The sequence below is a fragment of the Phodopus roborovskii genome, unplaced genomic scaffold (genome assembly GCF_943737965.1).
Source record: "Phodopus roborovskii unplaced genomic scaffold, PHOROB, whole genome shotgun sequence".
Taxonomy (NCBI): Eukaryota; Metazoa; Chordata; class Mammalia; order Rodentia; family Cricetidae; genus Phodopus; species Phodopus roborovskii.
In genome coordinates, this window is record NW_026126525.1 from 9568319 (window position 1) to 9581230 (window position 12912).

Consider the following 12912-nt stretch of genomic DNA (forward strand, 5'->3'; position numbering starts at 1 on the left):
GAGGTTCACTCCTGGGCTCTACTGGCAAAGCACCACACCCAGGAATTGTTGCTGCCTTCTCGGTGTAAAGTTTACTGATATGTGCTACCATGTCCAGCTTTTATGTGGGTCCTGAGGTCCTTCAGGTTCTCATGCTGAGTGACAAGCTCTTTTCCAAGTTATCTCATTGGCCTCACAAGATGCTTTTAAACTCATATTTGAGCTCCATTCCTCAGAACCTTTTTTCCTTGGATGTGGGTAGTGGCTGGATATCATTGTTTTTAAACACATTCTCAGGACTGTAACATTGAGTCAGGGCAGGGAACTGTCGATATAGTAGAAAATAGAAGGAAAACCATGAAGCCTTTAATGTTTAATGTTTCCTTTTTGCTCTTAGGAGCTTTAGGATATCTTCTCTTATTCTTTGACATCTCCAAAACTGGGATGGTGTAGCCATGCCCAAAGAAAATGGTGGATGGTGAGATCACCTACTTAATTTCGTTTGCCTTGTACAGTGATGGCCATGTCTGAAGTCACAAGAATTGTGCAATGTTTTTGATAAGAGAAATTGAGCAGGCACACTAGTGAAAGAACTATTTCTACATGATAAATAAAAGCAATACTTCCATTGGTGCTTACTATCCTGCTCAGGGCAGCACTGCCATTGATTCTTTATGTACCAACGACAGCCCCCCTCAATGCAGTTTCACTACATAAGAGAGAGCATTCACAGAACAGACTCCGTGCAGCTATAAAGTATTGAGGCATGAGGAACCGGAGTGGTCTGATCATACTTGCACACACAACTGGGTTTAATGGACCCAGCTATTGTCTCAGCCTGGGGCCATCCTGGCCTGGGGCAGACCATCTGAACCTGCCCTGAGGTCCCTCCTCTGTTGTCTTCTATACCCCCACTCCCATGCCCAGTGTTACCTGTGTAAGCCAGGTAGACTCTCACAATGTGGTCCAGCCATTCTGAAATCTGGTTGGGATGATATTCTCTAGAGAAAATGCGACTTCCATGGGCATGCTCAGAAGTGAATTTAAAAAGCCAAGAACTAAGCATGGTAATGGACTGAGGTAGGAAAGGGAAGGGTTTGAAAGGTGGTTCTTGTTTTTTTTTTTTTTTTGTTTTGTTTTGTTTTTTGAGGGGGGTGAAGGGGTGACTGAAGCTCCACTGAGAAGGGAAACCTTAGAAGCAGCAAGTTATGGCAACACTGTGGTAAATTAACTTTAGTGTAGGACCCTTTCCTGTGGGCTCACAACAGCCAGAGGATTTCAACAATAGGATCCACCCTGCACCAAATGATACTTCAGCCTAAAAGGCCTGACAGTGTGCTTGGTAATAAACAGAAGGCTTCAAGCAATTAGTAAATACACCAGAGTAGAGCTCTTCAGCTGCTCGATTTAAGATTTGCGAGTGAGGAGGTCCCTTGAGGTAAGCATGCAGCTCTCAGAATGGTGGAAAATACAGGCTTCTAGAAGGCTTGGGGAGTGAGACTAGTCACACAGCACTCACAGAGGCTAAGTGGAACCAGGCTGTGTGAACAACACGCCTCCTCAGTCAATGCCTCAAGCATAATCAAGATGCTTCCTTCGGAGCTAACAGATGGATAGACCTGCATTTGGGCTGCCCTGGCAGCACTTTTGTGAACCAGGAGTCAAACTCCACCCTTAAGCAAGATGCCATGGCCTGGAAAGGTCCTCTGATTCTCAGGTTGGGTACCTGTGGCTCTGACAGGGAATGAAGGCTGCTGGTCCCCATTAGCAGACAGCTTCCACTGGGCCCCTGAAAACCTTTAAGAGGTTTCATAGTCTCTGAGGGAGTTTTTCTTGGTCTGGCCAAGTAAGCAGCACCTCACTTCAGCTTTGCAAGAGGAATCCAGCAGCATTCCTTAAAGTATGCTAGAAACAGCAGCTGCCCTAGAGCTCCTGAGATCCTTCAAGGAAATTGAAGTCATTAAGGGGCCAAGAGCTGTGTGTTCTGTTGCCTGATGGTGCCACAATGCTACCAATATTCTCTAGGGGGAATAAAATTAAAATCAAGATGAGGATACAGATTTTGGTTTGGATGTCACATTCCTCGTTAATAGGAGTTTTACACATAATAATTATTTGGATTGGGGGAAGATCCATTTCATTGCAAGACATATAATATGGCCCCCCACCTCTGTCCTCTAAAGGCCTGTTTAGCTACAACTACCCCTTCCAGGATTTGAGTCAGTGTGACAAACTCCTTCCTGGTCCTGGGTCTTGCCATGCTGAGGGGAGCCATGTTTTAATATTATTCCTCCCTAGCTGGAAAATGTAAGCAAATGGGAGCCCAGGAAGAGGTGCGTTTGTCACCCTCTCTCAGCTCTGTGTGGCTTTCATCACACAAAAGTGATGTTTGTCCATCCCGTAGTACTACTAAAACACACAGTACATGGTACCCGAGCCCCTGGCTCTCTTCCTTCTACAACAGGCCAAGTACAGAAGTCACCATGAACTGAGAGATGGAGTTACCTCCTATGTCAAGCCTCTGGATCATTCTGTGACGTTCCTTGCTTTCTGGGTTTTTGTTTGTTTTTGCTTTTCTTTTTTTGGCCTGGTATCTTAACCTCTTTCCTAGTCAGTATTACTTACTCCTGATTCTAATTTTCCAAGAAAAAGAAAGCCATTGGGGAATTTGTGAGGAGGGTAAGCCCCTGGTGAGGGGGTGGTCTTCTAACCAGAATCAGAGCTCCATGGGGTCTGGACTGCTATCCTTGTCTCTCAACATGTCGCTCATGCCCACCTTCTGCAAGGTTTACAAAGGGGAAAGAAACCAGTTTCACACAACTCTTTTGACTGTGTTAGGATCACACTCTGTTCTGACCACTGGCATCAGATCTCTTGGCTGTATGGTGATAAGTCTACTCTATGCAAGCCAGCCAAAGGTGCTAGCACACATGGGCCAGTGCTTGCTCCAGAGACCTCAGTAGCTGCAGTGAAGAGGTGACGCACACCTAAATGTACAAAGTACGCTGCTCCTGGGAAGAACTGGCCCTGTCCCAACCCCAGATCCTGGCAGACCCGGGCCCACTTTGTGGGACAAATGCTCTGGTCTAAGTTGTAGCTAACTGTATTGGGAGGAGATGAGGTAATCTACCTGTGTTCTTCCAAGGGGACCTTGGACATTCAAAAAGAATCAAACACTTGATGTTCTAGCTGGAGGTGGGGAGGGAACAGGGAAAGAAGGTTCTGGCTAAATGTAAGAAAGGGGGCTTGGTCATGGTTCAGAGAAAGGAGGGGTTGGCAATCCCTGTCTTTGTGACAATGAGGAAGGGAACCTCAGTTGTGAGGAGGATGGGTGGGGGCTTGGCGTTCCCATCTACTACTTAGCATCACTGGAAAGAGGTAAATTAAGAAATGCTGGTGATGCAAAAGACCACGTGGATCAGGAAGTTAAGTCTGTCTGGATAGAGAGGATGAAGCAAAATGGGATCCTTCTGTCTTTGGAGGGTACAGCTTGGTCTTAGCAGAATTGAAGCCCGAGAACTGTGAAGAGAAAAGAGAAATTGCACACAGCTCTGCCCCATAGGGCTGTGAATCAGCTTGGGCTCAGAGGAGAGCAAGGGCTGGGACTGACCAGGGGTGGGCAACTAGCAGAACCTTGCAGGAAGCTTAGGGCTTTTTAAATCTCTTCACTCCACCATCGCCTAACACCACAGCCAAGAGCCTACCCTTTCATCTTTGCAGAGATACAATCAGCAACCTGACAGAATTCTGGCCGAAGCAATTAGCTCATGCATTAGTTATTAAATATCTCACACAGCCAGGGTATAGAGGGTATTAATCTGCATATTTCCTGCAGGAACTTCAGGACAAAAGGGAAAGCTACCTGCTTTAATTTGCCAGCCTGCTCATCCCTTTCTGTATCCTCTTCCACACGCATTGGGCACCATCTCTACCACTACCAGGGACCAAGCAAGGTCTTCTCTCTCAACCTTCCCCTCTCCCTTTGAAAGCACACCGGCCTCCTTGTTGAGCCTTGCCTGGCTGAGCCCGTTCCCTGATACTGACAGTTGTTCACTTTCCTGTCAAACCTTTTTTTCTTGTTCATCAGCACGGCCAACTCCTTTTCTGTCTTTATCTTTACTCAGATGCCACCCTGTTCTTAGGGAGGCCATCCTCACTTCCCTCCTGAATGCTCAATTCTTCCCTAACAACCATTTATCTATGCAATAGATTCACACATTTGTCTGCTTATGCGTGACTCGGTATGGGAAAGAGAGTCTGGAAGGAAACCCGTGTCCCCTGACTTGATGTTTTCCATGGACTGAAGAATCGGCAATATAAAATTCAGGGAAGCCCTAAGAAGACATAAATCTTTCAAGTTGCCCCTGCCTCTAAGAAGTGACCACAATTCTAGCTCTGGATTTACTCAGCAAGTGTCTGTTGCCCCTCACATCATATGGCTGCCAAATTGTACAGGTTCTCCCCCGAAACTCCTCCCCTGCCTCTCTCCTTCACCTCACAGGAGTGGGTAGTTAAAAGGTAGCAGGCTGCCTTCTTCTCATATTCTCCCTTTGCTATTCCTCTCCAGTTCTGTTGGGTCAGTGTGGGGTCTTCCTTACTGCGGCCATTGCCTCACTCTCTTTTCCCCTTTACATTCCATTAGACATTTTACTTCCTTCTCAAAAGTCTACAGCAATCTTCTATTTGTTTTTCTGTTGAACAGAGCTAGGAGGACTCTCCATAGTATTATAATGTACACACTCATCTCACCCACTATTATTTTTAGACTATGAGAATATGGCCCACTTCAAATTTATTTGTTGGTTTATGCTTTTTCCACCCCTGAAAAGAATGCAAATCTAACTTCCCTGAGCTCTGCCTCCCAGCACATACCTAAGCCCACCTCAGTGTGCTTTTTACTCAACGTAGACTTCCTGAGTTTCGAACTCCTTCAACTACAGATCTACACCTGTCTTCCTCAAGTTACAAGATCTATGATGGTTCCTTACCCCATCAGGTAGAGAAACCCTGAAGGTAAGGGTGTATTTTGTTCCTCTTTACTTCCTGAGTAGTGGCTGAGCTGCAGTCTTATTTGGTACACATCTCCTTCACTGTCTGTTGAATCCAGTCTTTCTCCCCTTGTCATTGGGGGCTGAATCTAAGGCCTCGTGTATGCTAACTTCACGCCATAACTCTGAGTCACACTCCCAGCAGAGGTCAAAATTTACACACAGGACACTACATTGTACATTGCAGTTGGGTAATATACAAAAACAGAGGGACACAGTCTGCTTTAGAGATGTTTACTATCAAGTTATGGAGATAAGAATACTAACATGAAATTATAGGGTTTTTGTCTTTTGTGGTTCTGAAGGTCAAATCCGGGGTTTTATTCATATTAAGGTTATACCCACCTCCAAGGAGCTATTTCCTTACTCCACATAGTCATTTTTTTTCTAATTTAGTTTTTACCAATTACTATAAAGTGCTTACTGTATACTAAATATAATATTCCATCATATATTGGTCAAAACTAGTGAGGCAGAAAATGAGTCAGTGAGGCAGACTATGAGTGTAAACATACACAGGATGCAGCAGTCCCAGCACTTACTGAGCCTACACATAGCAGGATGGACACCACATACCTGGTGATGCCACGTGTTCCAGGAGGCCCAGCTGGGGCTGGGCAGTGATTCTGTAGACCAGTTCTGCAGAATTGCTGTCCTTGTCAGAGGCCGAGAGCTGTGCAGGAGTGATTTTCTTCCCTGAGTTCTCATCCAACACCAGCCCTTTATTGGTGATGATGACAGGTGGGAATTTGGCTTCTGAAAATATCAGAAACAGTGGTTCATCATGGAGAGTACTCAGCCCCCATCCTTCAGTCCCAGGTCTGGTACCCAGGAGGAAGGCTCGCATCAATCACTGGAGCTGTCTCCCAGCAAGGAGACAGACCTGGGTGTGTGGAAGGAAGAAGGGCTCAGGCTCCAAAGTGAGCTTGGTGGAAATTACAGAACCTCAGAACTGCTGTGCTTTCTATGAGAAAACCTCTGAGCCCTTACCTAAAACACTGATGGCAAATGACTGGTCAGCCAACTTATTGCCTTCTTCATCAACCACATCAAATTTAAAATCAAAACTCCCACGAGGTTCTCCTGGTCCATGGCTATATTCTATCTGCCCTATAAACAGGAAGAAAAAAAAATAAACAAAAAACAATATTTGTTATTAGTTATTTTTGCTGTTTATCTCTAAAGTGAGAGAACTCAATTTGTATTCACACCAAGGAATCAATTCACACCTTCCTTACTTGGGTACTATTTCTGACATCTTAATCTAAAGTTTTCATTTCCTCTCTTTTCTCTCTTGCCTCCAACTTCCTCATATCCTAAAACCTCCTCATAACAAATTTCCTCCAAGTGACAGCTCCTATGTCAGGGCTCAGCCTTCTTGAAGGACCTAGCTTAGATCCCAAGGTGGTCTCATAACTACATCAATAACTACAATAACCAGATGAGTGAAACTGCACATGTGCACAACATGCAGTGACCATGCCCACATCATTTGGAGCCACCTCTCCTCACAGTCCAGTACATGGAGTACCCCAGACAGCATCCAACAGATAGATAAGCCGGCACAAACTCTTCCCAAAGAAGTCAGGAAGGATGCAAAGGAAGGGCAGTACATCCCATCTTGTTAACTAGCGTCATTTGCATGGACCCATCAGTGTAAATATAACCAAACCCCAGGAAGAGCTGTTTGATCTCATTGTTCACAAGGAGACACAGAGGAACGCAGTAATTAAATAATGACAGTACCCTGTTGCTCACTGAATCTCTCCACTGACCCACAGATCCAGTGAGCATCATCTACTCTCAGGTCTAGGTGTCGGATTGACAGAGCCCACATTTCTGCTCCTTGGGGGGCATATTTCTACCTCTAAAAGGAGCTACATGGGATCACATGGCTTTGGACATTTTCCCCCTCTTCTGCCCCTGAAAACGCTGTACAGTGACTGTGTAGCATTTAACACTTATGCCTTTGCATTACATCAGCATTTCCTGAAGGAGGGATGAGCCGTGTAATCTCCCCCAGGCAGCTCCGATTTATGCCCTTCCATTTCGCTTAGTTCATTAACTTGTGCTCTTTGGGGAGCCGGGAGGAGATATAAATTGTTCACCTAAGGAAGGCATAATTTTCACCATAATCCATCATGACTCGCTTTTCTTTTGCTCTCACACACATACTTTTTAGCAACACAGCAAGACAAAATGACATCTTTTCCCTCTATTATAGCCTCAAATTTCTCAGAAAATACATCTTTTTTCCTCTTAAACAAAAGAAAAGTGAGGCCAAGAAAAAAAAATAAATCTATAATTCATCTCATATTGAAAACCAAGAATGCATGGGCTGCTGCCATAAGCTGCCAGGCTCCTAGCCCCAACTTTATTACACTGGACAGAACACGGGGAACCTGGAAAGGCCAGGGAACAGGCTGACCTTGGCTAACATCTGCCTGGGTGAAGCTCTGGATGGGACCTCTAACAGAGATCTGTTCCAGGTAGTCGGGCTTCACCATCTGCAGGCGTCCTGCACCAGGGTCCTCCTTCATGATGTACAGAACCTGTCCATCATCTGAATCAGCATCTGTCACTCTCAAGTGCTGCTCTGTGATGCGTGCTACAGACCCTGGGAAAGACGGGAGAGAGAAGGTCATTCCCCATCATTGCCTTCAAATGGGGTGCCAAATGACTTTTTATCAGCCATTACTCGGGTCCAGGTACCAGGCATTTGCCTGTCTCCATTTCCAGCTGAATAGACTCTAATTTCCTTACATAAAATAATTTAGAATTATGCCCTTTGCTCATGTCCACTTTTCCTCTTTCCAGTGCTTGTTCTTGTAGTAGCCTGCCAGTTAGAACCTGGGAATAACAACTACTTTTAGGATGCAAATAACTTCTACATCTTGGGTTAAGGAAATCTGCTTTGATATAATTATTTGCAGTTTTCAGAATAACCCAATCAGAAAACACCAGTGGTATATAAGCTCATAAACATATCTCATTGTCATTTTGAGTGAAATACTCAAAATCAATGTTTCTTAAGTCAGAAGGTAAACTAAGCTCAAAGGTCAGGTTGAGCGGCTGTGTAGAGACTGGAGACAAGGGCAAGACACTCAACAGAACACTTGTCAGAGTCTTGCCCTTTGTTTCCTGCCCAGCTACTTTCTCATCTTCAAAATAGCAAATACTAGTAAACACTCATCACTCACACTGTATACCTTGGTGTTTGGAGTGGCAGTCTACCTTCAGTTAAGAATGTATGGCCTTTAGTACTCCACCTCTCAGAGCACCTTGAGAGATGAGGCAATATCTTCCTTGTTTGCTAGAATCTGAAATGTCCCCAAGCTCAGTGTTCTTCTTGCATCATGTATCCCAGTACATGTCCCCTGCAACACTCCCTGCATCTGAGAGGACGGAGGGAGGGGATCTGAATTTCTTAATTCCCACGCCACCTGCTACACTATAAGCAATTCAGCACTTTTTCTTCAATTCTCCTGGAGTCCATGAAATAGTAACAAGCCACCTTGCTAGTAAGTACCAATACTGATTTCTAGAACTTCAGTAATTCTCAAAACTGAAAAATTTATTTATACCATATGTTTATTTTTCAATACAAAATATATATGAAACCAAGACTAGATAAACTACAGAATCCTAGTGACCAAGACTCTAGCCAAAGGCCCACTCCCTGTTAATTTCTACCTTATAGTAAAGCCAAGGCTAATGAATGTCATTGCTCTTTCAGTGCTGACAAAACATGGCAAAAATATGACAATTTGATGTTAAAATAATTTGCGGTTGTTTGCATAATCTTTTAGTTCCTGGTAGCCTCCCAACTGCTCTTCCATGCCTTTTTAATTTTTTTCTTTTTAAAAAATTAAACATCTTGGGAGTCTTTCCAGAATTCTTTTATTGTTGGCTTCCATGATGCTGACTGGATAGAGGCTCTGCTACAGGAGGTCTGTGTCTAAGCTGCACACTGTGATTTAGAGGACAGTGAAAATATTGTAAACACTTCATAAAATGTTCTCAAATTCACAGACAGAGGTGTCTTGTCCAGAGAGTTTCATTGGCTCATATTTCTTATTCACAACTCAGCATTACTAAACAGCAATTTCCCAAAACTCAACTTTTCTAAATGTTGACTAGCTCCTGTAAGATTCACCCACAGCACCAACATGGAAGAAGGTACTGTCTACATGGGATTAAAAAATAAAAAGTATGGGGAAAGGAGGCTACTTTCTACTCCTGTGGCATTGCTATGGTTTGAATATGGACTGTTCTATATTGAAGTCTTGGTCCCTAGCTGTTTTTTTTTTTTTTCTTTTGCTGGGGGTTGGGGTGGTTGGGGGAGGCACTAAGAATGGGGAGTAGGTCACTGGGGATATGGCCTCAGCAGTCAGATAGTGCTCTGGTCCCCAGTCTATCATTACTTCCTACTTGTCATAGGCAAGCAGCTAGGATCTACTATGCCTGTTTCTGCCATGATATTCTTCCTTAGCCCAAAAATCAGTGGAGGCAGTAACAGAGGAACTGTGATCTGTGAAACCACTAGCACAAAGCAACATGCTTCAGTAGATGTGTGCTGCGGTGACAGAAAGCTGGGCTAACTCACCTGCTGGGAGCTGAAGTCCTCGGTTAATCACCAAGTGGGGGCTGTAACCTATAGGCAGTTCTATGTAGATCTCCATCCTTCCGGTGTCTACATGGAGGCCATCAGTGAGAGAGAACCAAAACTCGTCTACCGTCATATCATTGTCACCAGGTAAGAACCCGACCAGCCCAGCAAGGACATCCTGGTAGGTGAAGGAGGAGCCTTGGTCTAAAACAGTCCCATTCTCTAGTGGGTCAGAAGCAGAGGGCCTCCAGAGTAGGCGGCCTGCAGAAGGGGGAAAGGAATTGAAACAATGGTTTCATGTATTTATATAATCAAAACATAGTCCAATCTTGCCAGCTATCACAAGCCTACATAGAAGGACAAGTATGTCAGAGACTCTTGGTACCAACACTTAGCGTTTTATATGTGAGTACAGGTTGTGCCCTGTGGCCTTGTCTATAAATAAAAACAGACAAAGTCCCACTCTTGTAGTTAAAAATCTCCTAAGGAGACACAAATGGATGCCACAAGGCAGTGGCTTAGAAATCACACCTCCCTCCCTGGATTCAAACTCATGATTGAATTTTATTTTCCTTTCTGCCAAGTGAACATAGCACTCATCTGTCTTCTGCTTACAGGACGCAGATCTAGGGTGTATGTCCTAAATTCCTTTTAAATTCAGGAAGACAGTGAGTGTGCTTATACTGAGATTCTCTTCTTTTTTAAGGGATCAACACCCCAAGGGTACGGTTAAAAATGCTTCATCAGAGAAAGTGAAAGTGAATGAAGGCAAGCTGAGAATGAAATGACCAGTGGCTTCTCCCATTATTAACTCTGCAGCGACAGCAGCAATTTAGTCTTTAAAAGTCCGACCCGTGTTAAGAGTGACTGATATGCAGTGTGGCTCCAGAGCTTTAGGTAATGCTTGGGTGTGGCATTTAGAGGAGGGGATGGAGGGTCTGTCCCCACCGTAGTCTCTACATTTGCTTTGAATTAGGGACTGCTGCTGTTGCAAAGTGAACAGGTGCATGCAAGACTTCTCACATGCTGACAGGCTACATGAGGCAGCTACTGCAACTCCAAAGACTCTTGGCTAGCCGTGAAACTGGTTATATTTGTATGCAAAGAATGGGCTGTTAGTAGGAAAGGGAAAGGAAAAATGAACCCATCTCCAAGCTCGTGTTCACCACCCAATTAAGCAGCCACTTTCCACTGTGGCATGTGTCTTACCGTGATCAGGCTTTTTCATCAATACAAAAACCAGCTCATTATCTGGGGTGTCCAGGTCTTGCAGGCTCAAGGAAGAATTGCTTATCACCACTCCCGAGCTCAGCTGGACTCTGAGGGGCCACAAGGTCATCCTGGGAGGCTCATCATTCTTCCTCTGGTTAAAGTGTAAAACACTTGGTCTCACACAGATATTGGTTTAAGAAGAAAGAAAACAGTACTAGGAGAATGTATCATGACAGCAATGACTTTCATTAGCCAAATAACCCTTGATGTGTTGCTGTGTTTACTTCCTAGTCAAAATATTGGTTAAAAATAAAAAGTCACATGAGCAAAAGGTCACTCTGAAAGGAGGCCGGTGGGCATTCCATAAACAGTTTCTAGGATGTCTTCCAGAGGTACAGCAGACCATAGTTTTTCAGACTTGAATGAATGATGGATAATTTAGAAAGGAAGTACACTGGAGGATCAAAAGCTATTTCAAGTCAGATGGTCTCAGCTATGAAAGATCAGGACACTAGGAAGCAAAGCATCTGGTGCAGCCTCCTAGCCCTGCTCCACCCCTGGACCTTATAGTTCTGAAAGTTCCACACACTTTATCTTCCCAAGGCACAGGGCATTCCATTCTGAGATTTTTATCTTTTTCTCCCTCTCCTTGATATCATAAAGCAAGAGTATTGTAATACTTTCTCAAATGAAAATAAGTGCCGGATCAGGGATCAAATTTCACTGATGTTGTAGTTAACCAAATAAATTATTTTTTTAAAGGCAAGAATGTATGCAAACCCACATGTGATAATATCAGAGAAAAATGGGCATATGTTAAATTTGGTCTAAATATGGGAATGACATGGCTTCTCTGAGTCCTCCAAACTGTTTTACCCAGAACAAATTCATTTTCTCCTAAAATAGAAGTCCAGATTTCCAACCCTGACCTTCCCCAAATGCCAACTATGATTTCACATGTTTCCAGAAGGTCAGGGTAATGTGTTAAAACTGATATTTAAAGTTGAAGGTGACAACCAACCCTTTGCTTGTGAGTTGATATAAGGATAACTTAAGACTGGGATATCATGTGGTTTAAGGACAGCTCTTTTAAGAGTGGGATATTGTAGGGCTCTGAAGGCTTAATCTCCAACATTTATAGTCTTTACCTCAATGGTGATATTGATGCTGTGGATTTCAGAACGGCTGCTTCCATCACTCACATAGAAACTGAACACATCATGGGTCGGCTCGATGCTTTCATGAACACTCTGAAAGTAGTAAATGTAGTTTTCCAGGACATCTTGAATAGGGAATGATGCCTCTGGGTCACTGGTAGCTCCTGGGCCAAAGCGATCCCCTGTGCAATATCAAGAGAAAACATTTACCTCAACTGATGAATACCTGATCACTGGGCTGATTGAGAAAAGAAAACATTATCATTAACATGAAATAAAAGTATGACTGTGGGTGGAGCTAGGACAGAACTGAAGCCCATAAACTGGAAGGCTTAGATTGGACAGCATCTCCAAGATCATCCTCCCCCATAAATGGATATATGGGTCCTGCTGTCTCTATAGGGAATAAGGTGAGATGATGCACCCAAAACACACAGTTGTTTAACATTTTCATAGCACAGAATCTGTGGTTGGTTTCTTTCTAATCATTTATACCACAAACCAGGGAGTAAACAGCAAAATGATAGTCAGCACTTTGATGCAAACTTTAGCAGTTTCAAAACCACTCTCTGTGGTGTATCTTTCAGGCCTCTACATAAGAAAAACTACCTATGGCCCATTCTGTTTAGAACCTCTCCTCCAGCCCATTTCCATTTGACTCCAAGTTTCTTGTTTTAAACTTTATTCATTAATAATTTCATGTGTGTATTTATGTATGTATATATGTGTGTATGTATGCATGTATGCATGTATATATGTATGTATACATGAAAAATCTTTGATCAAAGCTCTCCCATTATCCATCTTATCCTTCCCCTTCCCCCCTAATTTCTTCATCTCAAGTCTCCCCCCACTTTCATGTAGTTTGCTGTTGTTGTTTTGTTTTGTTTTTGTAAAGGGAGGAGGA

At 43.7% G+C, this 12912-nt stretch overlaps 1 protein-coding gene across 1 annotated transcript in view; it reads right to left on the bottom strand.

The window, feature by feature from the left end:
* Positions 1-12912, bottom strand: part of Fras1 (Fraser extracellular matrix complex subunit 1) — a 245647-nt gene that overhangs the window by 59970 nt on the left and 172765 nt on the right. The window contains exons 41-46 of the mRNA XM_051198572.1: positions 11997-12187; positions 10846-10999; positions 9634-9897; positions 7456-7644; positions 6018-6137; positions 5604-5783 (exon numbers count right to left, since the gene is read on the bottom strand). Of these exons, the coding sequence (XP_051054529.1) occupies positions 5604-5783; positions 6018-6137; positions 7456-7644; positions 9634-9897; positions 10846-10999; positions 11997-12187 (1098 nt within the window). The remainder of the gene's footprint in view (positions 1-5603; positions 5784-6017; positions 6138-7455; positions 7645-9633; positions 9898-10845; positions 11000-11996; positions 12188-12912) is intronic.